Source organism: Meleagris gallopavo, chromosome 1, assembly GCF_905368555.1.
Source record: "Meleagris gallopavo chromosome 1, MGAL_WU_HG_1.1, whole genome shotgun sequence".
NCBI lineage: Eukaryota > Metazoa > Chordata > Aves > Galliformes > Phasianidae > Meleagris > Meleagris gallopavo.
This window is the reverse complement of record NC_139404.1, coordinates 90,288,475-90,307,454: the sequence shown is the minus strand read 5'-3', so window position 1 is coordinate 90,307,454 and position 18,980 is coordinate 90,288,475. Positions and strand designations below refer to the sequence as shown.

Genomic DNA, 18,980 nt, shown 5'->3' with positions numbered 1-18,980 from the left:
ACAAAAAACGTCCACACACAGAAAATTGCCTAGAAAAACAACTCTCTTTATTTAGATGGAGTTTTCTGTGTTCTTGCTTCTATCTGTTGCTGCTTGCTATTGAGCACACCCTCAAGAATAGTCCATTTCTATACTTGAAGACAGCAGTAGCTGAAACGAAACAGGTTTATGGCACATTCTTTGTGTGACTGTTAACTTGTTAGCCATTTTGATAGGCCTTGAATGTATGAAATCTGGGATGTCATTGTGTCTTGTTCTGGAGATGTATTGGGCAGCCCAGCGCAGGCTGGACATATTTTTTTATATGGTCTTACTTAGGTAGAATCAGTGTCCTACCTACTGACTGTTTTCTGACTAATTAATATGACCTAAGATGTGATTGTTAAAAGAGCGTAGAGCTGTTTTGTTGCCCCCCCTCCCAGGTGTTTTTCTGCAAAACTATTCTCTAGACTGTAAGTGCACAGCCTGTATTGCTGTACTAGGTTATTCTAGCCCATATCCAGGACCATTTACTTCCGTTGATCTTCGTGAGGTTCCATTTGTCCAGCTAGCCTGGACCCTAGCTTCTAGTCTATTGACTGCTCTCCTATTTGATGTTGTCCACAAACTTGCTGAGAGTATATTCTGCTCTATTGTCCATTTTAGTAATAAAGACAAGTAACAGCATGGCACCAGTATCAGTCCACAAGGAAGCAAACCAGTCTGAAACACCAGTGCCACTGCAGTTGCCTAAAAGATGCCATTTTGTACTTAAACTGTTTTTAAAAGCTATGCTAAGGGCTCTGTACTGTCACTGAAGTTTTCTTGGACCAAAGCATGGGGAGTAATAGTCATGGGGAAAAAAAAACAAGAGCAAAGCTTGAACTAGTACAAGTCTTGTCTGAAAAGAGCTAAACTGTGTTTGCCAACATGAGGAAGTTGATAAGAGTCTGAAGTATACATGACAACTGTTTGAAAAGTAAATGAGAGAGATGCATACTTTACTAAAACAGTTCAGCTGCTTTCTCTGTTTCCTAATTATTATTCTGGTCATCTAGAAGTTTAACTTTTTCTTTCTCCAGTTTCTTTCTGAGGGACTTAGCATCAGTATTTATATGTGTGTGAAACATGTTCAGGGTATTTTATTCTGTCCTTCAGTGACAATCACTTCAGAATATATGAGCAAGAATAAAATGAGGAAACGCATAGTCATTGTGTGCTCTTTAGCAAAGTGTTATTGCCAGAAAAATATCCTGTGGGATTTCTTTGAGGTCATTCATTTACAGAGCCACCTGGTATCACAGAATGGCCAGGGTTGGAAGGGACCTCAAGGATCATGAATCTCCAACCCCCCTGCCACAGGCAGGGCCACCAACCACCCCATTCAACACTAGACCAGGCTGCCCAGGGCCCCATCCAATCTGGCCTTGAACACCTCCAGGGATGGGGCACCCACAACTTCTCTGGGCAAGCTGTTCCATCATCTCACCACTCTCTCTGTAAAGAAATTCCCCTGATATCCAACCTAAACCTTCCTTCAACTTAAAACCATTTCCCGTTGTCCTGCCATTATCTACCTTTTCAAAGAGTTGATTCCCCTCTTGTTTGTAGGCTCCCTTTAGGTACTGAAAGGCTGCAATGAGGTCATCATCCCATAGCCTTCTTTTCTCCAAGACGAACAAACCCAGCTCCCTCAGCCTGTCTTCACAGGAAAGGTACCCCAGCCCTCTGATCATCTTTGTGGCCCTACTCTGGACCTTCTCCAACAGCTCCCTGTCTTTTTTTGTACTGGGACCTGGACACAGTACTCCAGATGGGGCCTCACAAGGGCAGAGTAGAGGGTGACAATCACCTCCCTGGCCCTTCTGGCTCAGAAGAGTCCAGGATACCATTTGCTTTCTGAGCTTGGTGTCATCAGCAAACTTGCTGAGGGTGCACTTGATTCTGTCATCGATGTCGTTGATAAAGATGTTAAAGGGCACCGGTCCCAAGACAGACCCCTGGGGGACGCTGCTCGTTACCGGCCTTCACCTGCACACAGAACTGTTAATCACCACCCTCTGTCTGTGGCCTATCAATCAATTTCTTATCCATCGACTGGTCCACCCATCAAATCCACATCCCTTCAATTTGGAGATAAGGATGTGGTGGGGGACCATGTCAAAGGCCTTGCTCAAGTCCAGGCAAATGACATTGATCAGCTTCCCTTTGTCCACCAATGCCATCACTCCATCATAGAAGGCCACTAGATTGGTTAGGCATGACTGACAAAGCATAACAAAAGGACAATCCTAAGTACTCTTGATTACAATCATGAGTCAGTAACATGTGATCCGTGGTGTTAGCAAGTAAATTGGAGATCATGTGTGGTTACAGTTAGATGCCTTTTTTTGTCTCACTGTTGGTCAGCCACTTTATAGCATAATTGTGATGCTTTGGCCTTTCTGTTTCAAATTGTCAGTTGAAGTCAAAAGTTCTTCAGTTAGGGGTGACTGTTCTCTAATTAGTAATTAGATTCAAGTAGCTCAAATAATCTTTCATGTAGACGAATCTTTGCCTTGGAATAAGCAGTGTACGTGTGCTAGTAGTTAGCAGTCTTGAAATTTCTCAAACTGACCCGTTTCCTCACCATGATTTTTCAGAACTGCAGCTGAGACATTCATCATGTGATACAAAGCAAATTTGCAAAGTTGTCTGTGCTGTGCTATTATTTAGTATAAGGAAAATTCTCTTACAATTTTATTACATTAAAATCAGTGTCAGAAGACAATTCTTCTTAGTTTAGTATCCCTCACTTAAGGTGCATTTTCTCCTGTCTACCTAGATAGTTCCAGGATAGTTTTTGCATATCCTATGATCTTATCCTCTCAAGCTTCTAGTTTCCCACTTGCTATTTATTAAGTCCTAGTTCATGTGTCCCTTGTCTGTATTCTGCTAAAAGATAGCTGGTTGTGAGTGATGTGCCCTGCCAGCTTATGAGCCTGGACAGACTATGGCAAACTCAAATTGTGCAGTTTTCTTTGTGTTCTACTTGGTATTCTGTCCTCTGAGTGGTCACTAGCATCCGTCTGCTGTTGCTGTGTCACCTCTCATTCACCTCCCGATTTTTAGGAACTTTATTGAAAATGCTTGCTAGATGTAGATTTAATTAGTCAGAGCCTAAAATTGTTATAGGAATAGTTCATAGGCATAGTCAGGAGTTACACAGAATATCCGTAGTATTATTTGCAAAAAGGTCAAGAGAACTGATTAACTATCTTTGTCTAGTTTATTACTCTTTAAAAATATAGTTAGTAATTCAGAAAATTTCAGATAACTTCTGGTTAAATTATATATATGCAAAGCTATTATTCAATTTCTGGAAATATTTAATAAGCCAAACAAGTAGTGGACTGTAAGAGAATTTTTTGAGTGAGAGCGTCTTGTGTACATTGGTTGCATCAATCTCAATTTTTCTTTAATGTTTTCATTTCATTATAGTGGGAGGCTTCATATATTCTGTGTAATGCTTATTTTATTTGCTCGATGTAAACAGTGTTCAGCATCTTGTTATTTTTGCAAAAGATTCCTTCTATATTTTGGCCAAGAGAAGGTTGTTACCTGGGCTTGTTTTGTCTTCTGGTGTGATTTGCGTAAGTTTGCCAGAGAAAGTTGCCTTCTTGTTAAGCAGCTGGCATGGGATAGCATGGAGAGACAGAGGAATGGTCAAGGAGCCCATTTGATATGTTTGATTAGCATTCAATCCTTTTTACTTCTGCATGGCTCCTTGTGTCTCAATCAGCTATTGGTTACAGCAAGTTTGCCTGTGATGTCTGTAAGCTGAAATGGGCAATAAGTGCTTCCTGCGCACAAATCTTGGAGAACCTCAGTCACTACAATTGTTTTTACAGAGGAGAGTAGTGCAGACTTCTTTGTTTCACCTTTATGTCAGTGTGTACACTTCAGAAAAACACAAGATTTTGGCCTGTAAAGTCCAGAGTCTGGAGGTGTTTCTGCAGGGATGAAATAACGGCTTGCATCTTGGACTTCTTGTAACTTTGATTATATGGCAAGAGCTTTGTTTCACTTAATTCCACATTGTAGTCATTGTTCTGTAGGTAAACCCAAACTACCCTTTTCTCTTTCCAGGTCTCCTGCAAGCGCAGAATCTCTTAACGCAACTACCTCAGCAAAGCCAAGCCAACCTCCTGCAGTCTCAGCCAAGCATCACCCTTGCCTCGCAGGTCAGCCTTATTTCTAGACTTCGTGAGTTTCTGAGGGATTTGAATCATTGCAAGAGAATAAGCCCTTCGTATCTTAGTTACAGTAGCAAATACAGCTTTACTACAGGTATAAATATGGTGATAGTATTGAATTTGTCTTTCTGGATAAATTCAGTGTAGAAGGGAATAACCTGTAACTTCAGTTTTGTAACTTTCCACTTGAATGTGCTATTTTATTTTTATTTTTTATTTTTTCCCCATGGACCTAGTTTTTATTTTTAGCTGAAAGTTTTCGTGTTTAGCATTTTGATTTAGTGGGACTAGAGGAGCATTTGATTTCTTGTAAGGTTTTCTTGGAAACTTTATACATTTGTGAAATTCAGACGAGCAAGGTGTAGGCTGCTCAAAAAAAGAATTACAGGCTAGTATCTTTTTTAGAGATTGCAATGGTAATCTGTCACTATTCTAGCTATGTTGTTTCACTATTATTGTCAAGTCACTGCCAGTCTTATTCGTTACCTTCTGTGAAAGTGAAGATATTGTCAGAAATGCATTAAAATTTTCTGTTAGATATATGTTAAAATATTAAAGCTCTATGATTAAGCTCTCAGACAGTAAGAAAACCAATTCTAAGATTGCACGTGCCTGCAAATTTAATTTCGCTTCTCTCTGTGTTTTACTATGCAGTTTAGTTACATGATTGCATGCTGTTTCTAAAATACTGTGTAACATCACACAGTATCTTCCTGCCTTGGTTACATGTAAGAAATTTTTAGTCTGTAATGAGATGACCGTCTCTATCAGAGTCTTAGAAAACTACATTTTCTATTATATCACCTATAGTACTCTTCATGTGCCATGCAGAAAATGAAATTTGTCTCACCTCTATAGTTTATACTTCGGTTAGCAGCATGACTCCACTAAAGATTATACTAGGATTTTTAAAAAGTATCAAAGCCACTAAGACAAAGTAAATTATATAAAGGAGATGAAGTCAATAAAAACAGTGAAGTAATTATTCACTGTGTTTAGCGTCAATTTAAAAATAATGGGGCACATACGTCTGCAGTCCTAGAAAGATCATACATGATCGTATTATTTCTCAAATAATGGAATTATCGATGCTGACCTTCCTCTACCATCTGCTATACATTGCGCGATAGTACTGCCTTAAGCCAGGAGAAAAACAATAGCTATGTAAAGACTCAGCTATGCATGGAGTTTTTATTTTAGAACAGCCATTTCTGGATCTTTGCAAGCTACTGTGGTGTTGCATAGACTTGAGAATGAATTGTGCTGAAGGAGCCTGTTGTTTCGGAGTTGGATGTAGGATATAAAAGCTAATCAGCTGAACGGAATATAATTTAAGTAAAAGATTTGTCTCTGCGTCTCAGATTATCTATTGCATGTGAGAAGTTAGAGGTTTGTACCCAAAACATGTTTTCAGTGTTTCTGCTGCACATAAAACCTAAACAGTGCAATATCATATTTTAATGTATTTTGTTCACCTGTTGAGATTATGATTTTTTTTAAGAAATTCTTACTTCTGTATCTAGTATGTTGACATTCAGGAAGAGTGAGCCTTGTGCTGACTTTCTGGACGATTTGCCTTTTATGCAGAAGTAAAATAAGATCTAAAAGGAATTAATTTTTTTGCAGGTTGCCTTTACGTAATTTCTTATATCATCAGTGCTGTCACCCTTATTGTTGGAAGTATAAACAGAAGGGTTAGAGAGCGATGTATTTTTTTCCTTTCTCAAATTGTTGGGTCACTCAAGAGAGGTGATTAGAGGAATGTTATGTGTGCTATGTGTGCTGCCCCTTTAGGTGCTTACTGTTCCAAGACTATACAGGAGAGTTCAAACTTTTGGGCTGATGACAATCTGCGACTTCATACAAGTAGTAAATTCAGTTTTTAAATGATTAAAATTGCATGAATACCTAGCTGTATGTAGCCAATAGAACTATATCAAGTAGGAGTGTTCAGGTCTTCTTTGAGTGGCTTCTGTAGCAAATGAAAGTTGTTGGTTATCTGCTGCACTGAACATCTCTTAGGTTTCTTTAATGGGTTCTGTCAGAGCCTTTAAAAGACTGTCATATTGATACAGTTTTCTGAGTTGTGTTTGCTTGTTCTTGAGAAGAATGTAGATAAATTTAAAGAGCTTCCAGATTGATGGAAATGTCAAATTCATGGATCTTTCTCACAGAAAGCTCTTGTACTTTTTCTAAGGTTATTTTTTGCTGGTTATTCTTTTAAGTCTGATTTTCATGTTTTCCTTGCCCTCTATCCTAATAGCCAGCAACCCCAACACGCACAATAGCAGCGACCCCCATTCAGCCACTTCCACAGAGCCAGTCAACACCAAAGCGAATAGACACTCCCAGCTTGGAGGAGCCCAGTGACCTTGAGGAGCTTGAGCAGTTTGCCAAGACTTTCAAACAAAGACGGATCAAACTTGGATTCACTCAGGTGAGACTGCGTACCTTAGTGCCTACCAGTGTGGAATCTGAGGTCTCATCTTTCAAGTCTGGGGGGAGACTACAATTCCACCTTTTCTTAGGAGTACCTTCTTAAATAGGGTTATGCTCTGGCCTTTATGTAGGAGATTTCTAAGAAATAACAGAAAAAGCCATACATCCATCTTACATCCCTGTTGGTTTTAAAGCATAGCCATTTTCCCAGCAGGTACATGCATTTACCAGCTCCAGATGTCATTGCATGTGCACTATCCATTCTGTAGGATTTAAAATGAATGGGACAAAGCACTTTAAAGCTGCCTTCAGAAGTACAAAGTTCCAAAAAAATCCTACAGCACAATTAACTGCTCTGTGTGTTTAAAAAAAAAAAGTATGTCACAACTGTGGAGTTGCTTTGGTTGTCAAAGGGTTTTTTATCTCTCAAATGTATTTTGCTATTAAACATCAATGATTTCTGTATTTAATGCTTTTGCTAAGGTTCCTAAACAAAACCTGAAAGGACTGTCACCTTTGAAGTTCTCTCCTTGCAGAGATGAACTGGAATTGTGGTTATTTTTTTTTTGTTTAAAAGCTCTGAAATACCAATAGAGCTGAAGAAAAGTAATCTTGAATGTAGTGAAAATGGTTGAATGAGGAGTACAATTAGAAGTACAATGCGGTTCATTATTCCGTTGAAGGGAAATACCACTTGGATGCAAGAGCTCTTTTGTATCAAAATAAAAATGAAATATTTTACTACAGAATTAAAATACTTGTCCACGTAAACAATTCATTCTGTCAGGAGCCTATGTTAAGCACAGAAGTGTTTTGCCAGAAGAAATAGCAAACAAAAATCCAAGTAGGTATTTAAAAGTCTGACTTCAGAGCAGTCAGTCCAGAATATTTGATTTGTCCACCCTTGGAATAAGTAAACCTATTCTAGCTGAAAGTATGTACTGAAGTCAGATTTATTTTTCTGGCAGAGTTTTAAATGTTTGAAAAATCAGGGTTCATAATGAAAGTTCCTGGCAGCATCTTAATTATAACTGAAGAACAGAATGTTCCTAGTAAAATTAAGTGCATTTTGCTGGCATGTGTGCCTCCTTCTCTTCCTTGTTTCCACTAGAGGGAGGTACAGAAAGGTAACAGTAATAGACACACATAAAAACTGGAATAAAGCAGAACAGAATAGAGTAAAACACAATAGCTTCCCTACAGCCCGATTGAGGAGATTTATGTAGATCTTTAGCTATTATGTTTAGTCTGTCCTACTGTGAAATGATTATAAAGGCTCAACTAAGACTTTTTAAGCTATGGATTAACCCTTCTTTTTTGACCCTGTTACGAGTTTATGTGGTCAGGAAAATGATCACAGCTACTCAAGCTTGCATTTTAGTACTTGCTTTTTAGCTTAAAGATAGCAAACAGAACAAGCAATAACATTGCTTTGATCATTCCTGTCCTACATTAAGTGTGTATGTATATATTTAGGCAGTTCTAATGACTTCTGTTTACTTGTGTAATTGGATAACTAGAGATCCCTATTACTTCCGTTTCCTGTAGTTGGATAAGCAGACTGCCTTTCAGAGGATAAAATAAATTTATTTCCAGTAGCACTGTAAGTTTTTTCAAACCCAGCCCACTGTTGTTTTTCAGAGATTGTTTCCACGGCAAACTGATCACTTACTATATTCTACCTTATGAGTAACATAAAAGACACTGAATTTCAGCAGTGTCTTCTCTCAGAAGTGTCCATAGTAGACATATTTATAGCCTGCTGTTTAACTGTTTTTCTTAAAAGTGTCTCTGTCTCTGACATGCAGAGTTACAGTGGAAGTATTGCATCTTGATGTTATTGCAGTTATGGGACTAATTGCTCAGGACAGCTTGAAGCTATGTGTACAAATATTTTAGACAATGTTATTTTTACTCTCTACAAGATATTACCTCCTCTAGTCCATCTGAACTTCATAGAATCATAGAATGGCTTGGATTGGAAGGGACTTCAAGGATCATAAAGTTTCAACTCCCCTGCCACAGGCAGAGTTGCCAGCCACTAGGTCAGATTGCCCAGGACCCCATCCAGTCTGGCCTTAAACACCTCCAGGGTCGGAGCATTCACAGCTTCTTTGGGCAACCTGTTTCAGCACCTCACCACTCTCTCAGTCCCCTGACAAATAATCTAAATTTCCCCTCTTGTAGTTTAAAACCATTCCCCTTTGTCCTATCAGTGTCTACAGACAAGCACACGCAATGGTGATGTACCTTATAATCCATCTCATTTCATTACTAGAGTGTCATTCAGTCTACAACATAGATCAGACATCTCATTCACCCACTGTTCCATTCAAACTTTCAGTACCCCGCTCCAGAATATAAAATTCTCATTCCTATTTGCAAATTTCTTTGCCTACATCTGCAATGCTACCCTGCCACCTTTTGGTATGGAAAACTACTGACGAAGAAATGGATAACTATTCATTTTAAATCATACAGTAAACGTTAGTAAGAACAACATAGATATCAGAATTAAATTTGGTTGGGAACTGGAGCAAATTTCATAAATCTCTCTTCCAAGACATAGTACAGCTTATGTCTAAAATAGTTTACATAGCCAGGTTTTATTCATAAACTCAGTAGAGCATTAAGGTTACTTCTCATGGAATGATTTGTGAGTTTTGAAATGCACAGAATCATGGGATATGAGTAGAGGTTTCCTCAATTTTCCTTTTCTGTTTGAAGGTCTTACAAACCAATTGTTCTGGTTCCTCTTGGAAGAAGGAGTTTGTTTTCTTCATGCAGCCTGCACAATTTACTTACCAAAGGCTTTCTACCTTGCTTGTATGTGGCCACTCTGCATGCTGTTACTTTATTTGTGTCAAGCTGTGGTTGTGGATCTGACCTAAAGGAAGACGAGCAAGCTTTATGCACCATCCAACTAACTCAGTCGCTATTAAACTCCACTAACTGTGCTCAAGCTCTTAAGTCTTATCTTCTAGGCTTTTGTCTATCACCTTTTGTGTTAAAATACAAACAAACAAACAACAACAAAAAACTAAATTAAACTAATTTATAGCACGTAGTAAGAAATTACTAAATTTTCTGAAAAGACAAGACCTTCATGCTGTAAAACAGAACCTGAAAGCATGCTGTTTATAATGACCATGATCAAGAATTGGATCTTTATCTTTTTTAAATGAGACTTTCAAAGCATGCAATACATGGAGGCAGTATACCTATAGTTGAGCAGAATTGCTGAAGGCTAGCTGAAACTGAGTTTTGAAAAACAATAGCATGTAAAGAGGTGATCATCTGTCTGTTAATTTCATGGATAGCTTTTGGCAGATGGGTATTGGTAGTGAAGACTACCAGTAATCATTATTTGAAATGATTGAACTTTTTGTCTGCTTTGAAATGCATATCTGTGAGGAGGAGTTTGATTTGAACCTCAGAAGATACTAAAAGCTCAGCTATGAGTATTTTTCCATTTATTTAAATATGATTTAAGTTTGTAGAGAAGCTTCATTCATCTTTTCAAGAGTGTTTTTCTGTTAATTTGAGGACAAATTCACTGTATTTCTGCTTATTTGAACTTTTCTTTGTTGATGTGGAATACGTAGAGCCTTAAATCTGCAGCTCCCAAAGAGAGTTTGGCCTTTCCCTTTTTTTTATATATATTTTTTATTTTTTTAAAATAACTAAGAGAAAAATTGCAGGTTAATATTCAGTGGAATGTTCTGATTAGTGGTAATGCTAAGAAGAAAAAGCAAGAGGGATTTCCTGGAAAGAGTTACATAGTTAAACTGACCGAGTGAAGTTTGAAAATATGACATTTCTTTATTCGCTTTAGCATGAATCTTTAGTGCTGAGCAAGTTTCTGTGAAACTGAATTCCATGCAGTAGAGGAGTCACTAAATACTCAAGGATGTTGACAGGATTCCTTGCTTTGGAAGTACCTATGTTAGTGAATCCCTTTTTTCTCTTTCTTTGTCCAGGGTGATGTTGGGCTCGCTATGGGCAAACTCTATGGAAATGACTTCAGCCAAACTACCATCTCTCGCTTTGAAGCCTTGAACCTCAGCTTTAAGAACATGTGCAAGTTAAAGCCACTTCTGGAAAAGTGGCTCAATGATGCAGGTGAATGAGTCTGTGTATTTCTTCACCAGCCTACCAAAATCAATAGGATTCTGAAAAACTCTGGAAAAAATGCTTCGTTGGTGCCCTTATGGTTTTATGAAGCCACTGATCTATGTTCATGGGACAAAAAAGGGTGCAGAAATAAGTGTCCATTCTTCCCTGTGGGTGTGCCCACGTATGTCTGAAATAGTTCCACTGTGAACTTCTAGAATTGTGTTCTACAGTCAGCTGAATAATTGCATGGGGTGAGATGTAATGTGTGTCATGGTTTTCCTCCTTCATGTATGTTAATGCATATAACTTCTAATCTTCCTCTAGCTTTCTTTTTCAGATGTGTAATAAGAGAGAGTTGCATGCTTTGTTGTTTCAGTAAGCAGAGCTTATTGCATTCATCTCCTCCCACATCCCCTGTGTGCATTCTTTTCATCTCACTCCAAGAGTCCTTATGAGCACTCTCTTTCTCTCCATAAGAAGAGTTGTTAGTTTTCTTTTTCTTCCCAGAATGATTTTTTTTCTTGGGAGAAAGTTACTCATGATGTTAGTGTTATAGTGAAAAAAGGAAAAAGGAAAGAAAAACAAAAAACACCAGAAAATGAAGCTTGGATGGTGGTGCTAGGTGTTAGGATAGACAATGTTAGTGTTGTCAGCTTTTTTTCTTTTGAGTGTACAGTTGTGCATAGCATAAAACGGATAGATCTGCTAAACAGGTGGCATAGACAATTTGTGCCTTCCTATTTTTATCAAGATGAAGAGAGCTTTATGCCATTACCTACAGTATTCCCTGAAATTTTGTAATTAACTGGGTGCAGTGTTGAAATTTTTTTCTGCATTGGAACAACGAAGTGTCGTTCTGTTATGCTTGACAGGTGCAACTTTGGATAATCTGGATCTATGATAGGAAACATAAAGAACTTCACACTGACAGCTCTAGTCCACAGGACAGCGGTCCCCAAATAGCTGACGTGAGGGAGTGTCATACTTTGCATTTCCTGCTAACCTGAAGAAATACTTGGATCTGTAAAGTGAAGTTAAAGACTGTTAACAGTGCTGGGTTCATTTGCAGCCTGGAAGTTAGGAACCATAGTCTTTGGCTCTCATTCAATTTCTTGAAAATCTTTGAAAGAAAGATTCAGGTGACTGTAAAGGTTATTCAGCTATTTTTGGGTAAAAGCAGGCAGCAGAAGCATACCAGCGATCCCTTCCATTATGTTACATTGCAGTGTTAGAATTTACTGTTACAGAATTTGGTTTGTTCTGTGGGATTTTCAGGATGGAGAAGGGATCCAGCAGGTTTATGGGTACTGTTATTGAAAAAAATATAATCTAGAAAATAATGTGGTGAATGTACTTGCCCATTTGAGCCTATGAGAGTGGTGTTAAGCATTATGAACCATGTCGTCTACTTATCAGGCACAAACCCTATCAGTGCAGCAAGGGATGGTCTTCAGTGTTACTCAACCATAATTGGTCATTTTGATTGAGCTTCCTTTTGGAACCTGTCAGTTGGTTGTTTTGCACTTTCTTATGCAGAGTGGGATAAGAGTGCATCTTCTTTTTGCTATTCTGTGGAGCCAGAGAGGATAGGATTAGCAGTTGACGACTGGAGACCTTGTAAAGCTAAGGAGGGGGAAACTGCTAGATACATAGGCTTTCTAGCAAAGCTGCATAGCACAGACTATTTGCTAAGATCTCCAGAGAAAAGAGGTTTAATGCTGTGAAGCTGTCTGGGAGATTCTTCTTCCTCTACTGTATTGCAGAGTAGGTAAAAAAAAAATTCAGATTGCTCAGATTTTTTTTTTTTTTTTTGGCTTATTGCTGTGGTTTGTGAATATCAACTGCTGCATTTTTTCCTTAAACTGTAGTTGCAGTGTGAAAGTGTGGGTTGAAATGAGATAAGGGAGAAAGAAACTTTGTATAGGTAAAATAAAAGGGGTACTCTGGTAGAATACAGGAGCAAAGACAGCACCCTCCCGGGCTTAACTCATAGATTTTAAGTTTCAAGTACAGCAATTAATGCAAGTGATCTTTGGAAATCTCTGTATATCTTGAATAGATTCAGAGTGGATTTTAGCAGGCTGTGCACAGATGAAGAACACTTACATTATAAGTTGCACTGCATTCAGATAAAATCTCTTTATTTGTATTAATTTATTTTTTTACAGAAAACCTCTCATCTGATTCAACTCTCTCCAGCCCAAGTGCCCTGAATTCTCCAGGGCAAGGAATCGAAGGCGTGAACCGTAGGAGGAAGAAACGCACCAGCATAGAGACCAACATACGTGTGGCCTTAGAGAAGAGTTTCCTGGAGGTCAGTGATGCTATTGTTCAGGTCAACCTATAAAGAAACGAAGCTTTTGTTCAACGTTGCACGTGCTAGAATGAAGCCATTACCATACTATTTAGGAAAATGCTTGTACTAAAGGAGGTAAATTCAAAGACTGTTCAAGGAGCACGCGATCAGTGTCTATTTTAATTTGAAAAATCAACAACAAACAAACATACATGCAACCACCCCACCAAAATCTCATTGGTTCTTACAGTTCATCGACTCAGTGATTTTTTGCAATCCAGGGTGCTCAACAATAGCTCAAAGCTTGATATTGTGCACATCAAAAAGAGTAAAACAGAATTACCTTTTCTGAGGATGGGTGAATGGGTAGCAACATACATAACAAAGTCTCAACATACATAACATTCAGTTCTAAACTACCTTTGTGCAGATGTATGTTCTATTCATTTATGGGAGATGCTAAAAGAAAGCTTTCCAATCAATACCTAGAATTCCTAGAAGGATAAACTTACAAGTCAGATCCTTTCTCTCATAAAGACACATGTGAGCTTTGTCTTCATCACCCATCTTTGAGGAATGTAGCTTACCATTGGTACAAATTTTCCTGTCACTGGGAAAATGTAGGGCAAAAGTATCTATTATGATCTTTCTCTAGAGAATGTACCACTGAGCAGATTCTGCATATAAATAGCCTATCCAGATTTCTGTCTAGTGAAGGAGAAGCTATAATGTAAAGCGTACAAAGGTAATTTCTCACCTTTCAAGTACTTGTTGCCTTTTCTTAGAACCAAAAGCCTACCTCGGAAGAGATCACCATGATAGCTGACCAGCTAAACATGGAGAAGGAGGTGATCCGCGTTTGGTTCTGTAACCGGCGCCAGAAGGAGAAAAGGATCAACCCACCCAGCAGTGGTGGAACCAGCAGTTCGCCCATCAAAGCAATTTTCCCTTGCCCGACCTCACTGGTAAGAATCAAGAATCTGTGTTGACAAAGACCACTGGAAAAGAAAGTTCTCTCTGCGCTCTGTGACAATTGCACGTGCTACACCTTCTTTGTACAGCAGATTTGTTCTCACAAGTGTATCTTTTACTGGCATTTTAAATATCCTTCTTGCATACTACAAAAGCGAGAGAATGCTTAAATCAGGCACTAATCAGGTCCTCACTTCAGGCATTTTATTTAGCCAATTCATGACTAAGTATTCTGGCTAGGAAATTTGCATTTAGGTTGTTGCTTTGGAAATATGCAAGATATAGCCCGTGCTTATATCTGGATTTTCTCTTGACAAAACTGTTTTTATAATATAATAGTAATAAAAAATGCTTAGCAGTTCTACCCCTCCTGCCTTATTTTGGCTGCAGTGGTAAGCAGGTGAGCAGCAGTAAATCATATCATTTGGAGACTTAAATCATAAAAGTCCGGTGTTGCTGTTGTCACTTTTATTCAGGAGTTATTATATCAAGAAGGCATGGAACAAAGGAAAAAAATAGGTAATACTCATGTAATTAATTTCCCAAACTTGTATTTACCTCAGGTAAACACAAACTTCATGAAAATATGAGTAACAAAACACTTGCATCAAGGTTCCTTCAGCTCCTTTGCTACCAATGTCCATGGAGGTCTGTTTTCATAAATAGAAACAGTAGCTATTAGATTTCATAGTAGCTATGCTAATAGGACTGTGGTGGAATTTATGTAGCCTGTAGTTGTCTTTTTGTAGTATTTATTCCACCTTCATCATTGTAGTAGCTAATATCTTCCAGTACTTCATTAAATCATTAATTTTGGTGATGTGTCATTCTTTCCCTTCATCCTTGTCTCAGGATGTGTGCATGCAACTTCTCATTTCAGGGGAAGGGATATGTTAACTGTACTTAGTCCTTTTATTTTTCTTTTTTTCCAGTTGGAAAGCAAGGCTACATGCTTTGATACCAAAGCAGAACATAGTGATATTGGTTAAAGTGTGCAAGCATTCTTGGACTGCAACTTAAGAAATTTATGTAGGGAAATTTTCTTTTTAATTACCAACAGCCATTGCATATGAGAAATTGAAACGTTAACAACAGTATCCATTTTATCAGTGATATTTCACTAAAGTGTTTTCACTCATTGTAAGCTTCTCTTAAGACCGTATTATCACTCAGATGGACATTCCTCCTCCCCCATCCCCTAGTCTTCACTGGCTGTATGCTCTGTTGATTTCTTTTGTCAGCTCTGGAGACTATGTATGTAGGATGATTGGACTCTGTTTACTAATTTGGCTACAAGTTAACCACGTCACGAATAATAATTTTTAGTAGTATGTCTGGATAACCAATCTCTCTTCCACCCTGACTGCATAAGTGCTAGAGCTCTGTGGCAGGATTGGAGGGGAATGCTGGTTTTGATTGTAGCCTCCTTTTGCACTGGCTTAAGTCAGTCACTGTAACCACAAGGGTTAGCTGTATTAATTTTAGGTCATTCACTGCCCTGAAATATTGATTGTGACTTTGGCCTTAACTGTTCAGTGGACAGTTGACAGATGTGATGCGTAGGCTGCGTTAGTGGGAAGTGTACTGTATGTCTAGTTCTTCTTTATTTCATAGACTATTTGAGATGGACGGAAAGCTCTTAGACCTGTCCCAGTTGCCCCAGCCTTGTTTAAAATGCATAAAGCATTTGACTTCCTATAAGAGGATATGCAGCATGAGAGAGATTTCTCTGATAATGGACTTCGGTAAGAGATGGGAAAAGAGGAAGGTTTTAGCCTGTATTCTTAGCTGTGTTCTCTTGGGCAATTTTGAAGTATTAATTTCTCTCATTGGTGTAAAGCAGCCTTCAAATGTTTCTCTTAGACACTATTTCTTGTCCATAAAAAGTCCTTTTTTTTTTTTTTTTTCCGTACATTTGCTTTTGTTTATAAGTGTACTTCTACAGCCTTAGTACTTACGGTGTATCTCTCCACAGTATCTGCAGTTTATTTTGTGGCTTACTTCTACTAAGCTGTCCATATGTTAAATAAGCTAATGTCATTTGGATGTTTTAAAATTTAGAGAACATTCCTCTGACATGAGGAAACTTAGCAAAATAGAGCTCATAGGTTGCTTGAATAAATGTGAAACATTGCGCTGTTTATCCATGTAAACACAGTACCCTAAAGACCTTTGTTACTGCTGTGGCCTCTCAATCATTTTGTCAGAGAACGAGATGTGTAGCTGAAAAGATGTTTAAACAAAGGAAACACCTTAATAGGAACTTAATAGGAAACACATTAATAGTATCTTTTGTAACTCTGGCAGAGTGTCTCTATCAAACAAGGTTCTGTCTGACAGAAAGGGACAGGTGGAGGGCCAACTTGCAGTCCTGAGACAGTATGGATATATACAGATAAACCTCCCTTCAAATGCTGAGTAATTGAGAGTAAAGATATTGCTGGTAATAAGAGTAGGTAATATGGCTAGCCCACTGAATGCTGAAGTAATGGATTTAGAAGATCCCTTACTAGTTAGTTTATGTGCAGTATTTTCCCTGGTAATATCCTTAGCCGAGGATGAGAAGAAAGAAATGCAAGTCTAGTAGCTACCTGCTTTTGTCAACAGTTGAGCAGTTGTATTCTTTTTCGACCTCCAGGTGGCAACCACGCCAAGCCTTGTGACTAGCAGTGCAGCTACTACCCTGACTGTCAATCCTGTGCTCCCTCTGACCAGTCCTGCTGTAACTAGTTTGTCAGTCACAGGTAAGATGCATGCCATGACAGTTTCTCCACAATTCATTTATTTTTAGTTGTCAGATAAATCATGATGTCAGACAAGTAATTAAGGTTTTATAGAGGTAAAGATTTCGTTGGATTTCTAGTATCCTTTATTGTAGTTATCTTGGAGAAATTTAGAACTCTCTGGGATTTACTGCCTGAGTTTTTGTATAAAGTAGCTATTGGATTTTGATGTATGCAGTGCCTAATGAGATGTGAAGATGTTTCAGACAGATATCTATAATCTGCTGGGCTGGAACTGAAAAGCAGGGAAGAAAAATTGCCTTTATGATAGATAAAGAATCTTTGAAATGTTGTGAACTCATCTTTTGTATGTTGGTTCCAAGCATTCCTTTTCTCTCAACTTTAAACAAAGCTCCTAGGCAGATTTGCCTTGCCCCCATGTTAACCTCTATCATTTTCCCCTTTCAAATTATTCAGAAGGTCTTTCTTTATCTCGGTAGCAGTCACACAGGTCTCTCAGGGCATCTTGTCATTGTTCCTCGTTACTCCACTCTGAAGCTTCAGTCTTTGTGACCATTTGGTTAACTTTCCTGGAGAAACAAACACGGGTGATAGTGAAGTGAAAGGTGCTACCTCCTATTGCTAGCTTCTAGTGCTCCTCTGCCTCTTCTTGAAGTGTCATTCTGTTGCAGACTAAGACCCAAACTCAGCAGAGCCAGACTTCTTGGTTCTAGAAGAATGTGTGTTTACCTCCCTTTCAGTTGGATGTGCAGTTCAGTTCAAGTGGTTTCTGCTCAGTTATATCTGGCTTTTATACTGATATAACCAGACTCAATCTTTTAGGCACAACAGAAACCACCTCCAACAACACAGCAACAGTGATTTCAACGGCACCTCCAGCTTCTTCAGCAGTGACATCACCTTCCCTGAGTCCTTCCCCTTCTGCCTCAGCCTCCATTTCAGAGGCATCCAGTGCCAGCGAGACCAGCACAACACAGACAACCTCCACTCCCTTGTCCTCCCCTCTTGGGACCAGCCAGGTGATGGTAACAGCATCAGGGTTGCAAACAGCAGCAGCAGCCGCATTACAAGGAGCTGCACAGTTGCCTGCAAATGCAAGTCTCGCTGCCATGGCTGCTGCAGCAGGACTAAACCCAGGCTTGATGGCATCCTCACAGTTTGCAGCTGGGTAAGGATGAATTTTTCACACCCTTACAGGTTAAGTGGCAGGAGAGGGAAGGAGAATTCTTGGAATAATTTGTGAGGTCTTTTATATATTACAGTTTTCTGGTAGCTCATTTGGCAGTATTAGTGTCTGTTACCTGAAATTCTGAAGGTTTGCTTACAGATGGTGGAGATATCATTCCCATCAGGGTACACAAACATGGTTTTCATTTTACAGATGAAAAAGCTGTGTTGCAGTGTTGTAATTTGCCAAGTCATCAATCCTACTGCTCAGTTTGACTTAAGAGCTGCAACTTATCAGAAATCATCGAATCATCTCAAATGGAGAGTTGACCTAGGCCTACTTGTCACCTCTGTATTTCTACATCACAATCAATCAAGAAGCTGTAAAAATGTATAATGTGTGTTGAAGTTTCTGCTTTAAAAAACGTTGCTTTGAGAGATGGCTCTTTGTTTCTTCAATTCCTCTTGATTGACATCTGTCTTATCTGAATCTAGGAGGTGATGATAGCTATTTAACAAGTTACAGTTTCCCAAAAATACATTACAGGAATATTTTACAGCTATGATCAATGCAACTTGTAGTTACAGTGCCTGTATTTCAGACATATTGCTAAGCACAGAGCTGAAAGGCAACATCTACTCAAGATATCGTCAAAGAAAAAAATGAAATAAACTAAAAACTAGATTGAGGCCTTAATCTTCTGTGTCCCCCCTGCCATTTTTTAAAAAATATGATCGTATAGTTCTAAACAGTGGTCACCTTTTCCTAAGAGTAACACTCTTTCCCTTTGTCTTTCTTTCTTCCATGATCTTGCTTCCTGCAGAGGTGCCTTACTCAGTCTCAATCCAGGGACATTAGGTGGTGCTCTCAGCCCAGCCCTGATGAGCAACAGTACACTGGCAACTATTCAAGGTCAGTAAAGTTCTTCTTAATGCATCCCTGTTGTACTTCCTTAGCTTTGTTGTTCTCTACCAAAAAAAAAGAATGCTGACCCTTCAGAACTGCACATAAGTGTTGTCAGACTAGAGGGT

General features: G+C 38.8%; 1 protein-coding gene across 12 annotated transcripts in view; it reads left to right on the top strand.

The window, feature by feature from the left end:
• The window catches only part of POU2F1 (POU class 2 homeobox 1), a 120,760-nt gene that overhangs the window by 88,142 nt on the left and 13,638 nt on the right, over window positions 1-18,980 (top strand). For 11 of the 12 annotated variants that reach the window (XR_014887460.1, XM_085240252.1, XM_085240291.1 and 8 more), the window contains 8 exons: window positions 4,108-4,202; window positions 6,478-6,651; window positions 10,634-10,775; window positions 12,938-13,083; window positions 13,851-14,030; window positions 16,676-16,781; window positions 17,604-17,949; window positions 18,773-18,861. Coding sequence is in view for 11 of the 12 variants with exons in the window: in XM_085240252.1 (XP_085096378.1) it covers window positions 4,108-4,202; window positions 6,478-6,651; window positions 10,634-10,775; window positions 12,938-13,083; window positions 13,851-14,030; window positions 16,676-16,781; window positions 17,604-17,949; window positions 18,773-18,861 (1,278 nt within the window). In the remaining variant the exon portion in view is untranslated. The remainder of the gene's footprint in view (window positions 1-4,107; window positions 4,203-6,477; window positions 6,652-10,633; window positions 10,776-12,937; window positions 13,084-13,850; window positions 14,031-16,675; window positions 16,782-17,603; window positions 17,950-18,772; window positions 18,862-18,980) is intronic. The other variant, XM_085240307.1, reaches the window with a different exon arrangement.